Genomic DNA, 26,816 nt, shown 5'->3' with positions numbered 1-26,816 from the left:
GGTCCATGGGGCCCCAGCGCGAACAAGTTGTTCACAGAAATCGCGAAGCGTCTGGTTGAGGTAACTGGTGACCGAAGAGCTGGCGACTTCCTCGCACAACGTATCAGCATTACGATGCAGCGAGGAAATGTCGCCAGTATCCTTGGTACAATGCCTCAAGGGCCTATTTTAGATATTAGCTAGCTTTTAAGTTTAGTCTTAGTTTCTTATATAATTATGTAAATATGTTCATGTAAATAAAGAGATTTATTATTTAAGTAAGAAATGTCTTTTCAGCTAGTAAAGTATGGAAAGAAATATGTGTACCTATACTAATTTTCCGGTAATTTAGTTTAGCGCAGCGGCTTTTTGACGCTATCCGGACAGAAAAATAACTTAAGTATTTACAAAGAGATAAAATATAGTATTACTTATGTTATGCAATAAACGTAATTGATAATGAGAATCGTGATAAGCTCAACTGACTGATCACTTCTCGTTTCTTTGCCCGGCGAGTCGGACGTGCAGAAAAAAATGGTCAAGGTTCCGGTCGTTACGTTCAACAATGGGAAAACTATTCCCGCCATCGGTCTTGGGACGTGGAAGGTGAGTTAAAATAGCTCATTGGAAACGTAATTAACATTTAAATTTTTTACGTTTATATTAATTACATTTTTGACAACCGAATCTCTCTTTTCCGAATTCCGAAAACGCTGGCGATCGCAATGACGTTTGTAGAGCCCTTAATGCAAACCGCAACTTTCGAAGTTGACCGTCCCTTGAACTCTGGTGTAGCTACTCGACGCTAGAGGGCGTTGATACGGTTTTAAAAAAAATAATCATTTTTATTACTAATTAAACTAAAAATGTCCATTGCTCTCTATCTCTCAAGCATATCATTTTGGCTAAATTTATTTATAAATATGTTTAAGACAATTTTGTATTTTATTCATCCTACAAAAAACAAAAACTTAAATTGTGGATCAGTCAATCAATCTCATTGTAGTCACCAGCATCCGGTCTGTCAAAACCACGTCAAAACAAACGCAAAGTTTTGTGATTTTGTCGGAGTTTCTTTGTCTTTTCACGTCATATGTTATCTAGTGCTTCATTTCCTCGTAGATATTCTGATACTTAGTGTTTTGCTAAATTTCAAGACGTTTTTAAGGCTGCTTTCAAAAAAAACGTCAAAAGAATGTAAAATTGATAGTTTTAGTCGGTGAAATACTACACTTTCCGTTATCCAATAGATTTATTTAATTCAAGTTCCAGTTAGAGCATCTTATTATCTTGATTTTTATAAGACTGGATTTTTGAAAACGAACTCACTAAATTAATTATGAATTTTTCTCTAATGCACGTTTAGAAAAACGCACGTATAGAGCTGAATCAGTCGATCTTATTTGTAAAATTTGGACAATTTTGAATATTAAAACGGGTAAATTTATAATTCGTATATCCTGTACCACAATCATTTCAGACTAGATTTTTATTTTAAGTTTTTGAAAAAGAGTAAACTAGCCTAAGGCGAATTAAATTTTTTTCAGAAATTACCTAAAATTAAGTGACAATTTCTTTGAAAATCTACATCACATCGAAGTAAGTTTTGTACTAAATTAATCTGCAACGTTTACTTAAATTGCTGTTATGCCTTAGTGATTATAAATTGCTATTATTGATTTTTGCCAATTTTTTGAAAACGAGCCTTCACCGGTACAATTATTACCGCTTTTGGACATTTTCTCATATTTTGTTAGACCAAGTAGAAAAAGTCCTATAATGTGATATATATTTATAAACTACTCGCAAAGCCCTTTAATTTGATACCACACACGGTATGATCAAGCGCTCGGTTGCGATTTCACTATTTTTAACACGAAAGCCCTCTTAACGCTGTTTGCTTCGAAAATGGCTTCAAAAGTACCTAAAGTAGCTTTTAACAACGGACTCGAATGCCCAATACTTGGCATTGGTACATGGAAGGTATTGTATACTTACAAATATACTAATTTTATTGTATAGATGGTTCCTTTGCACTATAATTATATATGATAATCTGATAATTTTCTAAGTCGAATATCTTTCTTATATAACCTCAAAAAAGTTGTTCTTTACATGTTCTTTATACCATAGGTATCTTTTCGTTAATACAAAATTATGAAATGTATTTGTCTTGTTTGTGGGCTTGATCATATATTTGTGAACTAAGCCACTAATATGTCTGAAGATATTCAACTTCATTTCAATATCCTTCAGTTGCTTCAGTTCTCTCAATAGTATTTGATATATAACATAAAATGTCATTATAGTTAACACTGTAACATTATAGTCAACTAGGTTTTGCCCGCGGCTTCGCTCAAGTTACAAAGAGACAAAAAGTAGCATATGTCACTCTCCATCCCTTCAACAATTTCCACTTAAAAAATCTCGACAATTTATCGCTCCATTTTGCCGTGAAGGACGGACAAACAAACAGACACACACACTTTCCCATTTGTTCATTTTGCTTTGTTAAAGTTAAAAACTTAAATGTGGTTGCACCGCACCTTATTACCTTAACATGCTGCTAGGAGTGATGATCTGTCCATATTAGGTCTCCCAACCTATTTTTTTTATAGACATTCAAAAACTAAGTGATGAAATACTAACAGCATGTTTCTTCACTAATTATTACATTTTAAAACATAAAAATGTTATAGTGCCATTAAATTCCAATAACGTTTGACTTTGAGAGATTCACCATACAAATATGTATAATAATAAACATCCAAACATATTGTAAAGTAACAATGCTTATCTCCAATGTATCAATAACATGTATACTTATATAGTAAAAAAAATAAAATTTTGAAAAAACCCCAACCACAACATAGTAGACTGATTTCCATGAAACATGGCTAAGAACACTCCCGACTAACTCAGCTTTCAGACAAAAAAACTAAATCTAAATTGGTTCATCCGTTCGGGAGCTACGATGCCACAGACAGACACACACACAGACAGAAATTAATTTTTGCGTCGGGGGTTAATAAAATTAATATTATAGGATATTCTAACACAGATTCACTGTCCCACAGTAGACTCAAGAAGACTTGTTTTGTGGGTACTCAGACAATGATATACAAATACCTACTTATATACATAAAAAACATCCATGAATCAGGAACAAATATCTGTGCTCATCACACAATTAATTGCTCTTACCAGGATTCAAAACCAGGACTGCGGGCAGGCAGGGTCACTATCAACTAGGCCAGATCGTCTAATTAATTAATTGAAATATTAGACATAAAAGAACACTTGTCATAGGCATATGTTATCACTTATCAGTTACTTACATAAGTGGGTTATCTAGTTTGACTTCTTATCATGGGAAGTATGTATGGTGTCTTGACCTCTCGACAATGACCATAATCATGATATTTGTGAAAAACATGGTATAATTAATATGATGATATGAATTACATTTATTACGAAAGATGATGTAATTAAATAATTATTCCTTGAATCTGAGAGAAACATGCAAGAAATGGCAAAGCTGGACCAGTTAAAGTTAGTATTTTGTTGGTGTGGTGGAAAATTGTATGTTTCATTCGGTGGCAAAGTTTGTTTAACCTTTGTGGCTTGAAACCTTCACAAAGCTCAAGATGCCACTTCTCCAACTACTATGCTATGCTTTCGGTTCAATATTGGAATCTTTCGCTTGCTCTGGTATCAATGAAAATGAAATGAAAATGAAATATTTATTTTTCAAGTAGGCATATTACAATGCGCATATGAACGTCAAATAAAGCTACGCCGGCTCTAACCCTACGCCTCAGCCTCGAGAAGATTTCAGTCCCCCCTCAGTTTGGAGGGGGGTATCCACTATGGGACCGGCAAGAAACTCGGCGGGCAACTTCTTTTCAAAACATTACATCTTATAACTAACATGCATTAAATAACAAGATACAATTTAACATGCAAAAGTATTCATCAAAGAATATGAACAGACTAGGTACTCTAATATTGGCATGTGCAGTTAAAAAACAACTATTCCCGCTTGTTTAACAACAAAGAACCAGGCCTACCCTACGTCACTCGCTCACGGTCGCGTGTTAAGTACCTACACGCTAGCCGTTCATTCGGTTTAAAGAAACTTTATTGTCTAAGAAATTACAGAAATTTCACTTACAAGACAACTTATAAATACTATCTTAAAAATATTACAAGTTAGGTACGCAATAAACAAACACGTGTGATTATGTTTAACAATAAACAGTCTTTGCATTATTATAACTAATGTAATAATGATACAATAATGTTAACTAGAAATCGACCCTATGTTGTTATCATAAGGTTTATATGTAATTGTCCACTAGTAGGAACTTACGACGAAGTTATGCACTTGTGCAAGTTGTTTACACTGTTTGCAGGGCCAGTTAAACGGTATTTTTAGGCAGTAGTTAATTGGCGGTTTCCGATATAGACTTTTTTTGGAGTATTTGTTAATGTGTTACTTAAGGAACTAGTTACAATGTGAGTTATTAGGTATGGTGTTTTAGTAGTATTTTAATATTATTATTTTATTGTATTTTATGTAAATTTGTTTATTAATGTTTTTGAGGTATTTATTTCATTCGAATGAACAAGTGGCCGAGGGGCGCTACGCGTCCGCCTGTGTAGTCACGTACCTTAGTATTCTTCTGAGTTTTACGTAGTAACTTATTAGTATTAGTTAAATAAAGCGTAGGTATTTGTCGTTTTGCGGGCAAGTGAAGAATCTGTTACGTTAGTAACTTATAATCTGTGAAATAACTATTAATTGTGATTGTGTTTGGACCTCATGTAGTCTAAAAATAAACAGATTTATTATATGATATTTTCAGTCAAAGCCGGGCGAAGTGACGCAAGCCGTGAAGGACGCCATAGACATCGGGTACCGGCACATAGACTGCGCGTTCGTCTACGGCAACGAACCTGAGGTGGGCGCCGCGCTCAGCGCCAAACTCAAGGACGGGACTGTCAAGAGGTTAGTTTAAGCGCCAAAAACACCTCTTTCAACTCGTTTAAAATACTATTTTTACGTTGAAATGGTCTGGTTAGCTTAATATTCCTAATAAGTACTTTAATATCTGGAAGATACTAGATTTTGTCACGCACAGCGCCAAACCCAAGGACGGGACTGTCAAAAGCGTAGTTTTAATGCCAAAAACTCCTGTTTAAAGGCGTTTAACGCCAAGTACACAACAAATATTATACATACATAGTACATACAATCACGCCTGTATCCCATAAAGGGGTAGGCAGAACACATGAAACTACTAAAGCTTCAGTGCCACTCTTGGCAAATAAGAGGTTGAAAGAAAACGAAACTGTGACATTGCAGTGACAGGTTGCCAGCCTCTCGCCTACGAACAAATCAAATTATTTTATTGAATATTTTGATTTGTTCATTTTAATTAGTCACACTATTATATAAATTATAAATGTAAATAGATATCATACACGAAAGAAAAAACGACAAGACCCACTGGTGGCCGAGCCGGGAATCAAACAAGGGTCTTCAGCTTACGCTGAACTTAATGACGTTAGCCGCGTAAGCATGCCCCGAGTCAGGGAAGATCGAAAAAAAAGGAAGTGGCGATAAATTAAAACACGACCGAAAGGAGTGTTTTAAATCGACGGGAATGAATTTCCTTTTCGCACGTGTATCGTACGACGTTTTTCAGTACAGATGGCCATCTGAAATTTCGTTCTGACATATAATGAACTACTTCTCGCAGTGCGTAAAAAAACACCATATGTACTGAAAAAGCATCTCATATTTCTCAGCATCATATGAATAATGAAAGTCAGAAACTGACTACCCATCCGTCTTGTCAACAACGTGAATACTGTTTCAATGTTGCGCCAAATTCTCGCTAGATGTCTCTGTACTTACTGTAAACTAGATAACGGCGGTCTTTTAGTAAATTTCTTTATGTTTTGTCGCATCCCTTAACATTGCTTATAACTTTTTACATTAAGAAATTTTTGTAATCGATGATTTTGTTGTAAAGCATCGGTTTATTTTATTTAACACTAGCTTTTGCCTGTGGCTTCACTCGCCTTAAATTCGGAAATTGCGGAATGTTTCATACAAACTTCCACCCGCCATTTTAGGAAAGTTGGGGGTTAGAAAGAGACAAAAAATTGGTTGTCTGTAAAGTCGGTTTACGGACGGTAGTTTAACGTGATAACGTCAAACATTACAGTAGTATAGACAGGGGCGGTCAGAGTATAGCAAAAGGGGCCCGATTCTGGGACTTTTTTCACGTTTTTTTATTTATTTATTTATTAAAAATACACAAAAGTTAACAGTATTTCACCAAAGCACTTATGTGGTAATATAATTATGTAAATTTTTAATTAGTCACACTATTATATAAATTATAAATGTAAATAGATATCATACACGAAAGAAAAAACGACAAGGCCCACTGGTGGCCGAGCCGGGAATCGAACAAGGGTCTTCAGCTTATGCTGAACTTAATGACGTTAGCCGCGTAAGCTCGACCCGAGTTAGGGAAGATCGAAAAAAACCGGCCAAGAGCGTGTCGGGCCACGCTCAGTGTAGGGTTCCGTAGTTTTCCGTATTTTTCTCAAAAACTACTGAACCTATCAAGTTCAAAACAATTTTCCTAGAAAGTCTTTATAAAGTTCTACTTTTGTGATTTTTTTCATATTTTTTAAACATATGGTTCAAAAGTTAGAGGGGGGGGACGCACTTTTTTTCCTTCAGGAGCGATTATTTCCGAAAATATTAATATTATCAAAAAACGATCTTAGCAAACCCTTATTCATTTTTAAATACCTATCCAACAATATATCACACGTTGGGGTTGAAATGAAAAAAAATATCAGCCCCCACTTTACATGTAGGGGGGGTACCCTAATAAAACATTTTTTTCCATTTTTTATTTTTGCAATTTGTTGGCGTGATTGATATACACATTGGTACCAAATTTCAGCTTTCTAGTGCTAACGGTTACTGAGATTATCCGCGGACGGACGGACGGACGGACAGACAGACATGGCGAAACTATAAGGTTTCCTAGTTGACTACGGAACCCTAAAAAAGGAAGTGACGATAAATTAAAACACGACCGAAAGGAGTGTTTTAAATCGACGGGAACGAATTTCCTTTTCGCACGTGTATCGTACGACGTTTTTCAGTACAGATGGCCATCTGAAATTTCGTTCTGACATATAATGAACTACTTCTCGCAGTGCGTAAAAAAACACCATCTGTACTGAAAAAGCATCTCATGTTTCTCAGCATCATATGAATAATGAAAGTCAGAAACTGACTACTTGTCTTGTCAACAACATGAATACTGTTTCAATGTTGCGCCAAATTCTCGCTAGATGTCTCTGTACTTACTGTAAACTAGATAACGGCGGTCTTTTAGGAAATTTCTTTATGTTTTGTCGCTTCCCTTAACATTGCTTATAGATTCATTAAGAAATTTTTGTAATTAAGAAATTTTTGTAATCGATGATTTTGTTGTAAAGCATCGGTTTATTTTAACACTAGCTTTTGCAATTGCATGTTTGGCTTCACTCGCCTTAAATTCTAAAATTGCGGAATGTTTCATACAAACTTCCACCCACCATTTTAGGGAAGTAGGGGGTTAGAAAGAGACAAAAAGTAGTAACCTGGATCACTCTTCATCCCTGCAACTATCTCCACATAAAAAAATCTCGTCAATTCGTCGCTCCGTTTTGCCGTGAAAGACGGACAAACAGACAGACACACACTTGACCATTTATAATATTAGTGTGGATTGTAGTTATTTGTTATACAAGGGGGCAAAGTTGTATTTTAACGCCGAGTGTGGAATTGAAAAACGAGCAAGTGAAGGGATTCTATAGTTTCTATGGTTCGAGAATAGAATCCTAAACCTACGAGTTTTTTAACACACGAGAAGTCAAATACATTTGCACCCGAGTGTAACACAACACTTTTCCCTTCATTATACCGAGGAAACTACAACGCAAAAAATGCGTTTATCACTGCTTCCAGTAGTTCCACAGGTGGTAAATCATCTTTATTACTAGATTCACCTACTTTTATAAATTTTAATTTGACTTTATTGAGGTCAAATTACTTTGTGGATAAAATGCCTTTTTACCCGTTGGTATTGAACGACAAAACACGTGTTTCCGAGCTAGTGAGTGGAAAATTGCCATTATTTCTTAGCATCATTTGAAAGTCAGAAACTGACTACACATCAGTCTTGTCAACAATATGAATACTGATTCAATGTTGCGCCAAATTCTCGCTAGATGTCTCTGTACTTAGTGTAAACTAGATAACGGCATTTCTTTGGAATCTTTTTAGTAGATTTCTTTATGTCGCTTCTTCAGATTGATCTGTATATAGATAATAATAATTATGTATGTATACAAACAAGTATTTTTGTAATCGATGAATTTAAGCGCATCGGTTTAATTTAACACTAGCTTTTGCCCGTGTACCCCATGAGCCATCCAGTCTTGCTACTACTGGGAAAATAACTTAATTCTATAACAGTACTTTTTATGTTTCCAAAAATTAAGTTTGGTAATTTGGTATAGTTTTTTTAGTTAAGCCACCAAAATTTGTGCCAAAACGTTTTAATGCCAAAACTGTGACATTGCAGTGACAGGTTGCCAGCCTCTCGCCTACGAACAAATCAAATTATTTTATTGAATATTTTGATTTGTTCTTTTTAATTAGTCACACTATTATATATAAATTATAAATGTAAATAGATATCATACACGAAAGAAAAAACGACAAGACCCACTGGTGGCCAAGCCGGGAATCGAATAAGGGTCTTCAGCTTACGCTTACGCTGCCTAAACGTATAATTAAATAAAAAAAATATTGTTTTAATTCACTAAAAATCAGGCAAATTTTATATCAGGACTTTTGTTTTTAATTCGACTACTTTAATTTATTACCTTTATAACACATTAAGAAACCACCTATTTTTGTGAATCATATCCGTAGTAACAAGAAGCGGATTAATTATAGTTATTTGTTATACAAGGGGGCAAAGTTGTATTTTAACGCCGAGTGTGGACTTGAAAAGCGAGCAAGTGAAAGGATTCTATAGTTGAACCACGAGCGAAGCGAGTGGTTCGAGAATAGAATCCTGAACTTGCGAGTTTTTTAACACACGAGAAGTAAAATACATTTGCACCCGAGTGTAACACAAAACTTTTCCCCTCACTATAGCGAGGAAACTAAAACGCAAAAAATGCGTTTATCACTGCTTCCACTAGTTCCACAGGTGGTAAATCATCTTCATTACTAGATTCACCTACTTCTATCAATTTTAAACCAGTTAATTTGACTTTATTCAAGGTCAAATTACTTTACCCACTAGTGGATAAAATGCGTTTTTACCCGCTGGTATTAAAGGACAAAACACGTATTTCCGAGCTAGTGAGGGGAAAAATTAGTTATGACATAAGCAATATGGTTGTTTTGTACATACATTATGTGTTGAAACACTATTTCTACTGAAACCACCCTAAAAACAAAACGGAAATTCAATATTTTACTAGCTCGGAATAACATTCACGGCAAAAATTATATCGGCAAAAAAATTGGAACAGACTTTTCGTTAAGATCATAGTAAAGAAGTATAAAAAATAAGCCACCTTTGAATGCACGCCAAGAAGCGCTAAACCTGTACTGAAAGAAGTATAAGTACCTGTGTGGTGACAGGTTAAGAATTTCACCACCCCCTTTCTTCCCTTGGGTGTCGTAGAAGGCGACTATGGGATATGGGTTAAATTGTGGTGTAGGCGAGAGGCTGGCAACCTGTCACTGCAATGCCACAGTTTCGTTTTCTTTTTTACCCCTTATTTGCCAAGAGTGGCCCTGAAGCTTTTAGTAGTTTCATGTGCTCTGCCTACCCCTTTATGGGATACAGACGTGATTGTATGTATGTATGAAAGAAGTGTTTTTATATTTTTCATTTACCTACAAACTCTACTATTAACGATTCTCTGCATTATTTCAAAAGTGACTACCATGTGACTACTGTATTCATTCGTATTTTTTATTATTAATATATTTCGCCCCCTTTACTATCGCTTAAATAGCTCAGTTATAGTAGCTTAAGACGAAGGGCGCGGTCCTGATGTCGTGGGTTCGATCCTCGGCAGTGGAAATCTTTTTTTTTTTAATTCTTGTTATTATTTTTTTATCTTTTATACCCTTTTCAACCCTCTCTTTTTAAATATCGATTTTTTTTAAGTATTAGATTCACAACTCATTTCATTGAAATTTTGTTAGACACATGTAATGCACAGTGTGGGATCAGACCTCATTTTTGACCATGGTCTTTTTATTGTAAAAACCGGTAGCCTAGACCAAAACAATGCTACGACTAAAACTCCCGAATGTCAAATATGACTAGTTTACGAGAAATTATTTTTTGAAATTTAGGGTAAATGTACCCGAAAATTGACTAAAACTCAAAATATCCTAAGAACGGTATCGATTATCAAAAAACACTTTTAAGAGAACTTATAGAACTAGCAATATACTATCGTATGGAATAATCAGCACGGTCCTAACATCATTCATATCGGTATTAGAACCAAATTAGTCATTTTCGATTTTGATTTTTTTTCTCGAAAGTTCCTGTATATTAGCATTTCTTTTATTTTTTTACTGAAAGGTGATTAGCTTCCCTATAATCCATAATTATTACATTATTATACTAAAAGATAAAATACAACCTGTATGAAATGTAATCACTGCAAATTGTATCTTTATGCTGTACGCTTAAATAAGAGAATTAACTCCCTAATTCATGTCATAATAGATAAGAAAATATTAGTTTGAACTGTAAAGTAAACGCTGCAAGTGTAAGGTAAACGCTGAAACGCATAATTGCTAGATTAAGAGGTAATCGCTCATAAAGCGCATAAGTAAAGGGTTAAGGTAAGCTAGGTTTTGGCTACGCATACATGCATCGTATACGTATATGTACATGTGTGTGTGTATGCATAGCAAAAACTTATATATATATATATATATATATATATATATATATATATATATATATATATATATATATTATACATATATCTAAAAACTATGAGGTATTTTAGCTTGATAAGTGTATGGGAGCCTCGTCTGCCAACAAACCACAAAGTGGTTTGGCAGAAGATATGTAATAGGGTTAGCTTTACGTTCTGAATAAACGTTTTATTTTATTTTATTTTTTTTTATTGCATTAAGCAATTCCATAGGATCTAGAAATTATGGTGTGCTTAACGTAGCCTTGTTTTGGTCTAGGCTACCGGTTTTTACAATAAAAAGACCATGGTCAAAAATTAGGTCTGATCCCACACTGTGTAATGCAATAACTTTAAAAATTGTCTTTCAGTATTAGAAATTAGAACATTATGGTTTGTCTATAAATGCCCTAAACTTTATGTCTTCTTACCTTAGCAATAGAACACAAACAGTAGTTGTTAACAAAACTCGCTCTAGCGGGACTGTAGTCCAATTAGGAGTGCCACAAGGCTCAATTTTAGGTCCATTCCTGTTTTTGGTTTATATAAATGATTTGCCATGTATAGTGAAAAACTTTTGTGAAATAGTACTTTTTGCTGATGATACATCACTGCTTTTTAATGTTGACCGAAAATCTACGGATTACAATGTAATTAATAGCACGTTAGCTGATGTACTGCAGTGGTTTACTGTCAACAATTTACTTCTTAATTCTAAGAAAACCAAATGTATTCGATTTTCTCTGCCGAATGTTAAACCAATCGATACAAAAATACTTTTGAATGATGAATGCTTAGAGATGGTAGATACAACACTGTTTCTTGGTTTAACATTGGACAAAAATCTACAATGGAGTCCTCATATAAAGAAACTAGCAAGCAAATTAAGTTCAGCCGCATACGCCGTTAGGAGAATCAGGCAACTGACTAATGTTGAAACAGCTCGCCTAGTGTATCATAGTTATTTTCACAGTGTAATGTCATACGGTATTCTGGTTTGGGGCAAAGCAGCTGACATACAGACTATCTTTGTATTACAAAAGAGAGCCATTCGTTCTATTTACAACTTAGGAACACGTGAATCAGTAAGAGAACTCTTCAAAGAAATTAATATCTTAACTGTAGCTTCCCAATATATTTATGATAGTATAATTTATGTTGTTAAGAATTTAGACTGTTTCACTAAGAATTCTGATATCCATAATTATAACACTAGAAACAAAAATAAGCTTGCCATAAAGAAGTTTCGTGTCCGTAAAGTACAGAAGTCATTTGTTGGGCAATGCATTCATTTTTATAATAAGTTACCTGACACTGCTTTGAGATTACCCCTCCCAGCTCTTAAGAACTACTTAAAAAAATCATTGATGTTAAAGGCTTATTACAGAGTCGAGGACTATTTGACAGACAAACATGCATGGCCCGAACCAGAAACTACAAAAAACGAATAGCAATTAAAATAATTGTATTATGTATAGAGGACACAGTTCAGATAAGAAAGCACATCAAATATTTTATATTTTATGTTGTGTAGGTAAATTACATATTTAATGATATTGAGATTCATATTATCTTTTTCTTCTATGACAATTTGATATGTTTTCTCTGAAGAAGAACGACGTATTATTAAGCAATAATATAATTTATTGAAATTGATTTCCATAGAGTACCTAGTCTGTTCATATTCTTTGATGAATACTTTTGCATGTTAAATTGTATGTTGTTATTTAATGCATGTTAATTATAAGATGTAATGTTTTGAAAAGAAGTTGCCCGCCGAGTTTCTTGCCGGTCCCATAGTGGATACCCCCCTCCCAACTGAGGGGGGGACTGAAATCTTCTCGAGGCTGAGGCGTAGGGTTAGAGCCGGCGTAGCTTTATTTGACGTTCATATGCGCATTGTAATATGCCTACTTGAAAAATAAATATTTCATTTTCATTTTCATTTTTCATTTAGTATTGATTGAAGGCAAATGAAATGAAATATGAAATATGAAATGAAATGAAATATTTATTTTTCCAAGTAGGCATATTAGAATGCGCTTATGAACGTCAAATAAAGCTACGCCGGCTCTCAGCGTAAATGCTGACCCCTAGGGGTCAGCGCTGATCTTCCGGCGAGACCAGTTTGTGGGCCACGAACGCAGCTATTCCAACTGCTTCTATTTTATTTTTATTTTTTGCGTAACCTTGTTGAACTCGGATGGTCGAGGTCGAAACAATAATCAAGTTTTTTGTTAACTAGTGTTCGTCCTAGGTAACTGGTATACCTTCGGAGGTGTAAGAAGTGATAGATATACATATAAATACCAAAGTTATATTCAGTAGACGGTCTTTCTGGGTAGACGGTCTTCACCCACTGACCTTAAAGTAAATCAGTTGACCGTGACGTCACTCTATTAGATTTCATATTAATTCCATATTATTAGCAAGTCGTTCAAAATCGTTTTGACAGTTTTTAAAAAGAAGCTGATTTGACTAGGGGGCAAGTAGTCTATTACACCATATTTTTTATTTTCAGAGAGGACCTGTTTATCACCTCCAAGCTTTGGAATACCTTCCACCGGCCCGATTTGGTGCGTGGCGCGCTGCTGAAGACCCTCGAGAACCTGGGACTTCAATATCTAGACCTGTACCTCATCCACTGGCCTCAGGGCTACAAGGTACGCTCTATCGTTTCATAGTTGTTCAAAAGTCCCGACAGATGGCGCTGATCCAAACGCAAACTAGGTAACAACAGTTTTTGTTGATTTTATATATAATTTAAATTTGAAGCACTTTTTATTTCTCGTGATGCACATATGCAATTTCCATACGCCAATAATTACATTTTTTTAATTTCGAACACACGATTCAGTGTTCGAAAATTTGTAGGCAACGGCGTACCGGTGTACATAGCATAGAGTATATTGAATTGCTATGTAAACTCTACGAGTTAATACGTGCAGCTCGGTGCCAAAGTTGGCAACATGCACACTAGCGCTCCTAGCGGCATGAGTTGATCAAAATAGTTTAGTTTCATACAGCATAAAATTAAAAAAATTACAAATTCTTATTTTTTTGTTTTATTCCGTCTAAAAATGTTAAAGTAGATCAAGTAATAGCATTTTCTATTTTAATTTACTCAAATAAAAGTCTGAACAACTACTTTGATCAACTCGAACCGCTAGATGGCGCTAGTAAAATTGTTGCCGCTCAATTGTATGGGAAACGTCAGAAGCTGCATGTATTACTTTTCATGTGACTTTCCATGTCTAAAGGTCCCTTCTAGAACATAAGGCATGTGGACCCTTTAAACTTGGAACGCCACATATTTATAGCGTGATTGATCTGATTTGATCATTTTAATATAGTTTTAGTACATCATGTACTTAATATCATATAGGAATAAGGGAAGAGTTGTTACTCCATACATCAGTAAATGCGGGTTATTTGTATAGGCATAGTTAAGTGACATCTAGCGACAATCACGCGTCAACTAGCGTAAATTATCAGTACTGATACTTGTCAATAGATGTCGCGACGGACGAAAAGTCTAATGCTCACCAATAATATTACAATAGTATTAATCGGTATTCTGTTTTCGATTCCTTCTGCTTGTAATATAAGTCGTAAACTGTTCTAATATAAATTGTTTGGCAGACGAGACACAGTTGCCACCTAGTATCGAGTAGTGGTACTGATCATTCACGCTGTTTGACGCGTGATAGTCGCTAGATGTCACTTAACTATGCCTATACAAATAACCCGCATTTACTGATGTATCGAGTTACAACTCTTCCCTTTTTTTTCATTTATTTAATTTCAATATAAACTTACAGTTTAACACCAAAACGTTTACATGAGACTACAAGTCCTTTTTATAACTAAAACACTAACCACACATAAAAACAAATAAAAAAAATAAAGAAACAGTACAAAATAAAATAAACATTCAAATTAACATAAAACCCTATAAAATTTTGTTCATAAACAACAATGTCACCAAAATATTTAAGCATATATCGATAGTAATTAAAATTAAAATAAAATAAAATGTCAAAAGATACAATGAAAGCAATACAATAAATTAACCAAAACAAAATATGTTTAAAAATAAAAGACGTTTTCTGCAAAATTCATCAACATTTTCCGCAAACACATCAACATCGTGACCCTCGATAGCCATCACAATGAATAGAGCTAGAGCCGGCGGCGTGGGCGCATTGTCGGCTTGACGGGTGCGCGCGCGCAACCAGGCGAGCACGCGACGGCGGCAGCGCACTCACTGCATCCGACACCGTCCGCATTACTGGCACGTGCAAACCCATGCGCTCCAGCACGGATGAATTATTAACTTTGTTGTGTACAATACCATGGTAATGTACCAACAATAGTTATTTGTTATACAAGGGGGCAAAGTTGTATTTTAACGCCGAGTGTGGAATTGAAAAACGAGCAAGTGAAAGGATTCTATAGTTGAACCACGAGCGAAGCGAGTGGTTCGAGAATAGAATCCTGACTTGCGAGTTTTTTAACACACGAGAAGTAAAATACATTTGCACCCGAGTGTAACACAAAACTTTTCCCCTCACGTATAGCGAGGAAACTACAACGCAAAAAATGCGTTTATCACTGCTTCCAGTAGTTCCACAGGTGGTAAATCATCTTTATTACTAGATTCACCTACTTTTATCAATTTTAAAGCAGTTAATTTGACTTTATTCAAGGTCAAATTACTTTACCCACTAGTGGATAAAATGCGTTTTTACCGGCTGGTATTAAAGGACAAAACACGTGTTTCCGAGCTAGTGAGGGGAAAAAGTAGCTTTCTTTTCAGTTCTAGAGAAGGTAGGTTTAGGATGGTAGGTCTCCAACCTACCATCCCCGAAACGAAACGAGAAGGGTAATACGGGTTATAGCCATAGGACCTGCTGTACAAATAACGTGCGAACTTTCTTTGTAATTTTTCAATCATGACAATATACAGAGTGATTAATGAGTCGTGAGCAGGAGTGAACAGGGTACTGGGGAGGGTCACACTGAGCAACTTTCATAATGGGGCAACACCAAATTGTGAATTTTTTTTTCCTAACTATGACTTAATTGATAGTTAATCATCAATTAAATCATAATTAGAACGTAATTGATAATTAGCTATCAATTAAGTACTTACCAATTAAGTCATCACAATTCAGTGTTGCCCCATTATGAAAGTTGCTCATCGTGACCCTCCCCAGTACCCTGTTCACTCCTGCTCACGACTCATGAATCATCCTGTATTTGCACTCGCAGGGATCCCATGCCATCGAACCGAATTCAAGCTTACTACGGATTTTTTTTTTAAATACTACGTCGGTGGCAAACAAGTATACGGTCCGCCTGATGTAAAGCGGTCACCGTAACGCCTGCAACTCAAACAGTGTCAAACGGATATACGCGTTGTACAATATTACCGCTATTTTTACATTTCTAAATTGAGAACTCATCCTAATGATAAAGCCTAGGGTCTTAGAAGCACTTTTACATATGTTAATAATGTGCTGCCTGAAATTAAGATGAGCATCCAAGGTCAGCCCCAGATCACGAATTTCATCTACTCTTTCTAACTGGACGCCTTGGAGACTATAGGCGTAATGGATGGGTGACTAACTCCGGAGTACGTACGTACCTTGCATTTGGTTATATTAAAATGTACATTGTTAATACTTATTCCTCTATGTTAATTTCTTCTTTTTCTCTCTTTGACGACCGGTCTGGCGCAGTCGGTAGTGACCCTGCCTGCTACGCCGCGGTCCCGGGTTCGAATCCCGGTAAGGGCATTTATTTGTGTGATGAGCACAGATATTTGTTCCTGAGTCATGGATGTTTTCTATGTATATAAGTATTTATATATTATATATATCCTTGTCTGAGTACCCACAACACAAGCCTTCTTGAGCTTACCGTGGGCCTCAGTCAATCTGTGTAAGAATGTCCTATAATGTCCTATAATATATTTTTGTTAATATTCACCATATTTTTTACAGGAAGACGGCGAGCTGTTCCCCACAGACTCAGCCGGCAAGATCCAATTCTCTGACGTCGATTACGTGGACACATGGAAGGCATTAGAGCCTCTCGTCGCCGAGGGCCTCGTCCGCTCGATCGGCCTTTCCAACTTCAACTCGAAGCAGATAACTCGCGTGCTCGAGGCCGCTAAGGTCAAGCCGGTTGTCAACCAGGTACGGTGGGAATTAGAGATGGGCCGAATACGAATATTCGGCCGAACATTCGGTTCAGCTGTTACCGAACCGAACATTCGGCCGAATATTCGGTTCCACCATATTTTAAATCCTGGCTTGGAGTTCAAAACTTTTCAATGATTGGTAATGGGTACTAATTGTTCCTATAATTTAGTGCAGAAGAAAATTTAGGGTTTTGTTTTTTAAAGTACGTTATTTTCACTTTTTTACATAATTATTGTAGGTACTTATATTTTAACGCATTATATCTCCCTTTGGTGATTCCTTAAAATGCTGAAATAGGATGTCATTATCCGATGAAAAACAAAACAACTTACGATATTTATTTACTTTCTTTATTCGGTAAATATTCGGCAATGTAACCGAACTATTCGGCCGAATACGAACATTGAAAAACTTGCCGAATACCGAATATTTATCGAATATTCGGCCCATCTCTAGTATGAATAGATTGACCAGTTAACTAGGATCGAGTGTTATAGAGAGTTACTGTCGTCAAGAGATGTCGGCCGTTTTGCCAGCCGACATGTTCGGATAAAAATTGTGTGTCGCCCGTTAGGAGTAAGTATGGCGCTATTCACACTAGTTGGATCGGACTGCCAGCACCCCTTGTATCGCCGACCGAACCGTTTGAAATAATTGAGGAATTACTGGTGAAACCCGATGTGATGAATTAAACGAGAGTTTACTAGAAATAACGTTTAATTATAAGCTAATTTATAAAAATACACTCGTAAAACATGTGTCACAGAGTAGCCGCTTAAACAAGACAAGTGACATGACATTGACGTAAGGATCGTCAAGCGCGAGACGGATTCGCAAGGCGCGAAATTCGAAATTGACATTTAACACTCCCTTTGAATTCGAGCCTTACAAGTTACTCTAAACAACAATAATACAATATTTAGTTTTAACAATAGTGCGACTGTAACATAAGCACAAGTTTAAACAAAGAAAAAAAAATAATCATATAGCTCCAAGTGAACACATTCCAAGTTTGGATCTGAGAAAATTAAATGTATCTTTTGACAAAGCTTTTGTGAGAATATCAGCATATTGATTTTTGCTGGTAACAGCTTTTAAAGTGATAATCTTTTGCTGATACTTTTCCTTAATAAAATAATATTTCACTTCAATGTGTTTACACCTTTTATGAAAGTTCACATTTTTGATAACACTAATGGCACTTTGATTGTCTAAGTGAAGACACAGAGAATCTTGTTTGTATTCACCAATGTCGCTGAGAAATTGTTTGATCCACATTGCTTCCTTAGTAGCTGCGCAAGCAGCCATAAATTCAGCCTCGGTCGTTGAGAGGGCCACGGTTTGCTGTCTTTGACTAGACCAAGTTACTGTAGCCCCACTTTTTATAAAGACATAACCGGTTACTGAACGACGGGAGTCTAGGTCATTAGCATAGTCAGCATCACTATAACCGGTAACTTCGGAGGACTCATTAGACTTTTTGTAATAGAGACCGTGGTCTTTAGTCTCTTTCAAATATTTGAAAATTCTTTTCACCGCATTCCAATGTGTTTGATTATAGCAATTAAGAAATCGACTCACCAGGTTGACGGCAAACATTATATCTGGTCGACTCACAATTGCCAGGTGCATGAGGGATCCCACTGCTTCTCTATATGGCAGACTCCTCTCAGGCTCTTCTTCTCCTTTTTGCAACTTCATGTGAGGGTCGACCGGAACACTGTTGGTATTAGCATCATGCATGTTAAATTTATTCAACATTTGCTCTATGTATCTTGTTTGATGAATAAATATATAGTCATTGGACCTTTCAATTTGCATCCCAACAAAATTGGTAGGCTTATCCAGAATCTTAATTTTAAAAACTTTATTCAATTCGGTAGTTACTGTTTTTAAAACTGTTTCATCTGTCGAGAATAATAATCCATCATCAACATATAGACATAGATAACATTTCTTATTATGAACTTGACCAATATAGACACACTGGTCAGCTTTACTATTGACAAAGCCAAACTTTTTCAACACTGAATCAAATTTGCTGTTCCAACATCGGGCGCTTGCTTTAAACCATATAATGATTTGTTAAGTTTACATACCATATTTTCTTCATGAGGAAGTCCTTCTGGGGGAGTCATGTATATGGTTTCTTCAAGCTCACCATAAAGGAAAGCTGTCTTGACGTCTAGTTGAACCATTTTGAGGTTTTGTTGAACAGCCACAGAGAGTAGTAATCGAATAGAATCATACCTTACAGTTGGTGCGAAGGTTTCTTGATAATCAATACCTGCTGTCTGTGCATATCCCTTAGCACACAGGCGTGATTTGTAACGCTGACCTGTTGGTTCTTCTTTGACACGGAACACCCATTTGCATCCTATGACTTTAGCATTTGGGGGTTTTTCTACCAATGTCCAGGTATTGTTTATCTCATGAGCATCCAATTCTTCTTTTATGGATTTTCTCCACTTTTCTGCAGCTGGTGACTTGATCGCTTCTTTATATGAAGCAGGAACATTTTCCGGAGGTATGGCTTTTAAGCACAGATAAGTACTTTCTTCTGATCTCTTAGTACCCTTATTCTGTCTAGGTCTCAGCTCCATCTTATTGACTATCGGTGTATCCAGAGAAGTATCAGGTACATAGTCACTATCTGAGGTGGATCTGTTTTCACATACTGTATCATATGAGGTGTCAAAACTTGAATTATCTGTATCACTGACACTTTCCTTTGACATCTCATGAGTATTATTGTTTTCTGCCGAATCTTTTGAAGATATTTCAACAGGAACATAATCTCTCTTGACAGTAGACTCTAGAAATATAGCATCTCTGCTCTTTATCACTGTAGTAGTCCCCGGTACTATAAATCGGTAACCTTTAGAATGATCACAATATCCTATGAAAATCATTTTGTGTGCTTTGGGATCCCACTTCTTGCGTTTCTCCTTGGGCAGGTGGACCATAGCTTCACAGCCAAATATGCGCATGTGTTTCACATTTGGCTTTCGTCCAGACCACATTTCTTCAGGAGTTTTGAATGATAATGACTTAGTCGGAGAGCGGTTGATCACATAGGCAGCGGTGTGAACTGCGTCAGCCCAATATTTCTTTGGTAAGTTGGCGTTCTGAAGCATACATCTTGCTCGTTCGACTAAGCTTCTGTTCATTCGCTCTGAGACCCCATTGCTCTCTGGGCTATACGGTGTGGTTGTTTGGTGTATGATACCTGCACCTTTCAAGTAGTCGGAGAATTTCTTGTTGACATATTCGGTTCCACCATCCGTACGAATCACCTTGATCCTGACATTGAGCTGATTCTCTACTTCATTTCTAAATTCTTTAAATTTTTCTAAAGCATCTGATTTGTTGTGGAGAAAGTACACATACACTTTCTTTGAGAAATCATCAACAAATGTAATGAAGTATTTGGCTCCACCAAGCGACGGAGTTTCCATGGGCCCACATAAGTCAGAGTGAACCACTTCTAGTAAACTTTCAGCTTTGGGGCCTTCACTTTTAAAAGGTAATCGGGTCTGTTTACCTTCCTTGCATGTTATGCATGTCAGATTTTCTATTTTCTCTGAGAAATTTACATCTTCAGCATTTTCAGTCATTTTATTTAGACTCTGAAAGTTAAGATGTCCCATTCTCTGGTGCCACCGGTAAGTATCCTCTTCTTTTTCAACCTCAGACATGCATGCATAGCCTTTTTCAGGCATATCTAGCCGGTACATGTTGTTGATGTGAGTTCCTGTAGCTACTATCTGACCTCTCTTGTTTGTTATAGTACAGCCTGTGTCGTGAAAATTCACTCTGCCTCCAGTTTTTGCAATCTGACTGACGGAAAGAAGATTGTTAGCCAGCTCAGGAATATACAGTACATTTGTAAATAGCACTTTGTGCTCCTTGGCTTTATCATCACAAGTATCTAAAGTTACTTGTCCTGAGCTATGCACAGATACCACTTCTTTGTTGGCAACTTTAATATTCTTTATCACAGGGGTTGTCTCATTTTGTAGCAAATTTTTATCCTTAGTAAGATGATAAGCTGCTCCTGAGTCTATATACCACACATCATCTTGACTTGTTGTAGCTATGAACACTGCAGCGTATGACGCACTGCTTGACCTGTGACTATGATGCTGTGCATTCTTTGGCTTTTCTTTGCACTCTGGGCTTTTATGGCCATATTTATTGCAAGAATAACACCTAGGCCCTTTAGTCTGCTTCTTGTTACTTCTATGTGTCTTCTTATTAGCAAGAAATACTGTTGAATCCATCTCAGTACATCTGACATCTTGCAATAATTTTGATTTCACAGAGTCAGAGGTAATTTTCATGCCAGAGCTTTCAATAGCTATGATCATAGGCTGATACGATTCTGGTAGACCGGAGAGTAGCAGTGTTCCGAGCCATTCATCATCTACTTTGAAGCCTATGTTCCGGAGCTTATGTGCAGTGTTCATAATTTTGCTCACATATTCTTCTACATTTTGACATCCATTTAACGAGGTATTACAAAGATCACGCAGCAAGCCGACTCGGCGTGTCAGCCCAGAGTCGTCGAACGCACTTGACAGTTTCTCCCATACTTCTTTGGCGGTGCTGGCCTCCTGAATGTGCACATAATTTGTAGGATCCACAAGAAGAATTATCTTTGATTTTGCTTTTGTGTCTAGTTTTGTATCTACTTTTGCACCTTCAGCCGGTTCAACACAATCCCACAACTCTTCGTGTTGAAGATAAGTTTTTACTGCAAATCGCCATGTAGCGTAGTTAGCACGGCCGGTTAATTTTTCAATTAATGCCATTTGGCTATTCGATGCCATTTTCAAGTGTTTTATTGGTTAACACAAACGAAATAACACTTATTTGACGAAATAAAAACTGCAAGTCACTGATTGTTCTAGGCCGATTTTTATGTCCACAAATTATCACTTTTTCTGAGAGTTATTGCACTGTCTTCTTTTCTGGGCTTTACTGGGCCCTAAACCTGATGAATTAAACGAGAGTTTACTAGAAATAACGTTTAATTATAAGCTAATTTATAAAAATACACTCGTAAAACATGTGTCACAGAGTAGCCGCTTAAACAAGACAAGTGACATGACATTGACGTAAGGATCGTCAAGCGCGAGACGGATTCGCAAGGCGCGAAATTCGAAATTGACATTTAACAATTGACATTGACAATTGACATTGAGTAATGTGTCCTTGAAATAACAACATTGTGGAAATTTCACATAGATCGAATTTCAAAAACTAGTTTGCTCAACTTATCGGGGTTCACCAGTAAACCCTTGATATGGGCCTCCTTAGAACTTGTACACTCCTTGTGTACTTAACACAGCGAAAAGGAGTGTACCTACAAGTTTCTAATGGGTTGGCAACGCGCATGTGACACTCCTTGAGTTGTTACTGTTACCGCTTTCCATCAGGCGGACCGTATGCTTGTTTGCCACCGACGTAGTATAAAAAACACCCGACATGATAGAGGCACCGACTCGACATGACATACATACAATCACGCCTGTATCCCATGAAGGGGTAGGCAGAGCACATGAAACTACTCAAGTTTCAGTGCCACTCTTGGCAAATAAGGGGTTGAAAGAAAACGAAACTGACATTGCAGTGACTGGTTGCCAGCCTCTCGCCTACGCCACAATTGAACCCCGACTCGATTATCATCAGGAATAACAGGTTCCTGCATCCGGTGTAAGTAGGGATTATTACTTACTTTGGCAAGATATGTAATCTATTATTTTCAATTTCTAGGTGGAATGCCATCCGTACCTCAACCAGAAGCGCCTCAAGGACTTCTGCGAAGCGCGCGGCATCAAACTCACCGCATACTCGCCCCTCGGGTCCCCCGACAGGCCGTGGGCCAAGCCTGGAGAACCCCTGCTTATGGAGGACCCCAAGCTTAAAGCTGTAGCTGATAGACTTGGGAAGACCCCAGCTCAAGTGCTCATCAGGTATTCAATACGATATTTTTTTGACCTCAAAAATATTCACAATAAAAGTTTGCTTTAGAATTTTAGCCACACTAACAGGTTTTACAGAATAGTAAGTAGGTTTATAACTGTAGAAAATTGCCTCTATTGTTTTTAAAATGATTTCCATAACCAAAATGATTTCATTACTTTACTATAAGCTTAACAAATTCGTCGGTAGATGGCGCTGTACCCGACACAAACTGTCAAAATTTTAATCTTTTAAATAATAGGGAATTTGACAAGACTTGAAAGTATTTTATACCATGCACGAAATAAAGCATCAGATAATAGGCTAGTTTCCTACTAGTCAAATCAGCTTCTTTTTAAGAACTGTCAAAACGATTTGCTAATATGAAATTACTATGAAATACTGAGGAGTGACGTCACGGTCAATTGATTTACTTTATATCTTTCTCTTTGACTTATTAAATAGAAGTTGTGTTTAAACATAACTACTGTCCACATTTTTCTTCTAATTATGTGATGCTTTATTTCGTGCACTGCATAAAATATTTCATTTTAAGTATAGGAAACTAGCCTATTATAAGAAAAACATGGTCAGAAGTTATTTTTAAATCCAATTTCTATTTAATAAGTCAGGTAGAAATATATAAAGTAACTGAGTTCACTTCACATATTAACTCCATATTAGCAAGTCGTTCAATTTCGTTTTTACATTTCTTAATAAGAAACTGATTTGACTAGGAGACAAGTAGCCTATTATGTTGATTAATACTCTATGATTCTCTTCTTACAAAACATAAATACATAAAACATGTATTTATTCCAAACTTTATTTTTAAAATTTCAGATACCAGATCGACCGCGGCGTGATCGTGATCCCGAAATCCGTGACGAAGTCCAGAATCGCGTCCAACTTCGACGTTTTCGACTTCAAACTGTCCAAGGAGGACGTTGACCTCATCAACTCTTTCGACGTTAACGGACGATTCGTGCCTATGACTGCGTAAGTATTTAATTAAGACATATAGCGTTGAGTATCGGATTTATCATTACTACTATTTGACACTAGATGTCTCAAATATCGCGGTGAACTAAGAGCTGAATATCTGAAATTGACAGGTGAAACTTTTCGTTCGTCGCGATACTAGCGACATCTAGTGTCAAGTAGCGGTACTAATAAATTTGCGATAAAAAGTGACGAAATCCCAAGGAGGACGTCGATCTCATAGACTCTTTCGACGTTAACGGACGATTCGTATTATAGAGAGTTACTGTCAAAGTAAAATGTGTAATCACAGTGCATAGACCGCACACGGTGAACACCTACACGAGATTAAACTGTGTGCTAGGAACGCGCCTCTTTCGTATGTTTGATCGCCAGTGTCCGAGGTGTGATGGTACTGAGGTACGTTTTTATCTTAGACTTTATCTGTTTATACGGAGTTACATATGTCTTTGCTGTGACTAAACATTTTACTTTGACTGTAACTCTCTATTTATACACAATCCTGTTTGCCATCGCCAACAAATGCTGGTTCTACGCAAAAAAGTGACTTGATCGGATTTCGCTTAACTAGTTTTTTTTGTTACAGATCTCTTGGCCACAAGTACCATCCTTTCGAAAACGACGAATTCTAAGCGATAACAAGCCTGTTATGTGTATATGTATATTATGTTAGTGCGTGCACGTTTTGTCTATAATAAATTGTTATAAATACGAGTGACTTTGTTTCTTTGTCAAAATCTACGTCAAAGCATAGAGGAATAAGTAAAGGAAGAGTTGTAACTCCATACATCAGTAAATGCGGGTTATTTGTATAGGCATAGTTAAGTGACATCTAGCGACAATCACTCGTCAACTAGCGTAAATTATCAGTACTGCTACTTGTCAATAGATGTAGCGACGAACGAAAAGTCTAATGCTCACCAGTTTTTAGCTAATATTACAATAGTATTAATCAGTATTCTGTTTTCAATTCCTTCTGCTTGTAATATAAGTAGTAAACTGTTCTAATATTATTTTTTTGGCAGACGATACACAGTTGCCACCTGGTATCGAATAGTGGTACTGATAATACACGCTATTTGACGCGTGATTGTCGCTAGATGTGACTTAACTATGCCTATACAAATAACCCGCAATTACTGATGTATTGAGTTACAACTCTTCCCTTAGGTACTTATTCTTCTATATGGCTAGAAAACCAACATTTTGCATGGGCTTATGATGAATCAATTATATCGACAAAGGTGTACAAGAAAAACTATTTTTTACTACCTTTTGATGGCATTTAGAGATCGGACAATTGGGCGTTAATTATTGGGTCAGCCTTCGTCAACCTTATATTAGAAATGACGCCAAGATTCCGATCACTGGGGGCCGCGATTTTTGAATCTCACGTCGTTCGAATTCAGAAAAATGTCACCGAAAATAGTAGGCAATTCACCGTGACAATTTTCTGAATTCGAACGACGTGAGATTCAAAAATCGGCCCCCCCGTTATAATTCAAAATCATGAAGAATATTTACAATAACTAAGATCCATTTTTTTTGATAAACATGCCATAATAGGATAGAGAGCCAGTTCATACGGCCGATGGCAACGATGGAAAAGTAGCCATTTAGAACTTAATTAAAAATAGAGATCAGGATATCACAAAATGCTTTGGAATTCAATTGGTGCACACTTGCACAGATCTCATCACAAGCAAAACTCCGAGTATATTGAATTGCAAATCTCATCCTTACCATAGAGGAATAAGTAAGGGAAGAGTTGTAACTCCATACATCAGTAAATGCGAGTTATTTGTAGTGACATCTATCGTCATTCACTCGTTAATCACGCGCCAACTAGCGTAAATTATCAGTACTGCTACTCGACACTAGGTGCCGACAGTGTTGCGTTTGCCAAAAATGTAATATTAAAACAGTTTACACCTTATATTATAAGCTGAAGTAATTGAAAGCAAAGTACTGATTAATACTATTGTAATATTAGCTAAAAATTGTTGAGCAATCACAGACCAATACAACAAGACGGCCCTTACAGGGCGACTCGCGGTCACCAAGCATACGACAAATCAGGTTTATAAAAGTTTGAACGCGTGCGACACCGATCAGTAGCGCCCAAGTATACGATCCGCTAACAGTGTTCGTGTCCGCTCGGGAAAAAAATCTTAAATAATCAAATTTGGTTGCAAACAATGGTCTCTTGCAGCATTAAGTGGTGTGACGAGGGTGTGACAAGTCTTCTAACACTTCTACATATAAAGAAGATGGAATAACATTCCACAGTTAAGTCAAATTAATTATTTTGTTGAATATTGTTTATTATCCGCGGAGTTCATTTATACTGGTCAATATGGTTGTACTGAGCGGCGCCGAGGCGCGTCCATCCCTTTTTACCTAGTTAACAATGCGATATGCTATCCCTTTCACGTAAACGACTAGGGATGGGGCCATGTTAGTTTATGTCTGTTGCGGGAACTTCGTACTACCGTTCGTACCATGTGTTACCATTTTATGAAATATAAAAGAAAGCAGATTTGTAATTGTGAATAATTATCTAGAATCTGTAGAGTCTGTAGTGTTATTTAGTTGATTGATTAGTTTAGAATA

The 26,816-nt window shown here is 36.6% G+C and overlaps 1 protein-coding gene across 2 annotated transcripts; it reads left to right on the top strand.

Annotated features, from left to right (window-relative positions):
• The first annotated feature begins 458 nt into the window (after positions 1-458).
• LOC125239863 (aldo-keto reductase family 1 member B1-like) lies at positions 459-24,917 on the top strand. 2 transcript variants are annotated; one of them, XM_048147586.1, is made up of 8 exons: positions 1,030-1,142; positions 1,867-1,962; positions 4,848-4,990; positions 13,547-13,688; positions 17,034-17,228; positions 23,013-23,212; positions 24,045-24,200; positions 24,790-24,917. In XM_048147586.1, the coding sequence occupies exons 2-8, from the start codon at positions 1,888-1,890 to the stop codon at positions 24,833-24,835; spliced, it is 957 nt and encodes a 318-aa protein (XP_048003543.1). In that variant the 5' UTR covers positions 1,030-1,142; positions 1,867-1,887; the 3' UTR covers positions 24,836-24,917. The 2 variants fall into 2 exon arrangements, with proteins under 2 accessions (XP_048003544.1, XP_048003543.1); XM_048147587.1 differs by lacking the exons at positions 1,030-1,142; positions 1,867-1,962 and adding an exon at positions 459-585.
• Positions 24,918-26,816: the final 1,899 nt, after the last annotated feature.

The sequence above is a fragment of the Leguminivora glycinivorella genome, chromosome 26 (genome assembly GCF_023078275.1).
Source record: "Leguminivora glycinivorella isolate SPB_JAAS2020 chromosome 26, LegGlyc_1.1, whole genome shotgun sequence".
NCBI lineage: Eukaryota > Metazoa > Arthropoda > Insecta > Lepidoptera > Tortricidae > Leguminivora > Leguminivora glycinivorella.
The sequence above is the reverse complement of the archived record's forward strand: the minus strand, read 5'-3'. Positions and strand labels throughout refer to the sequence as shown.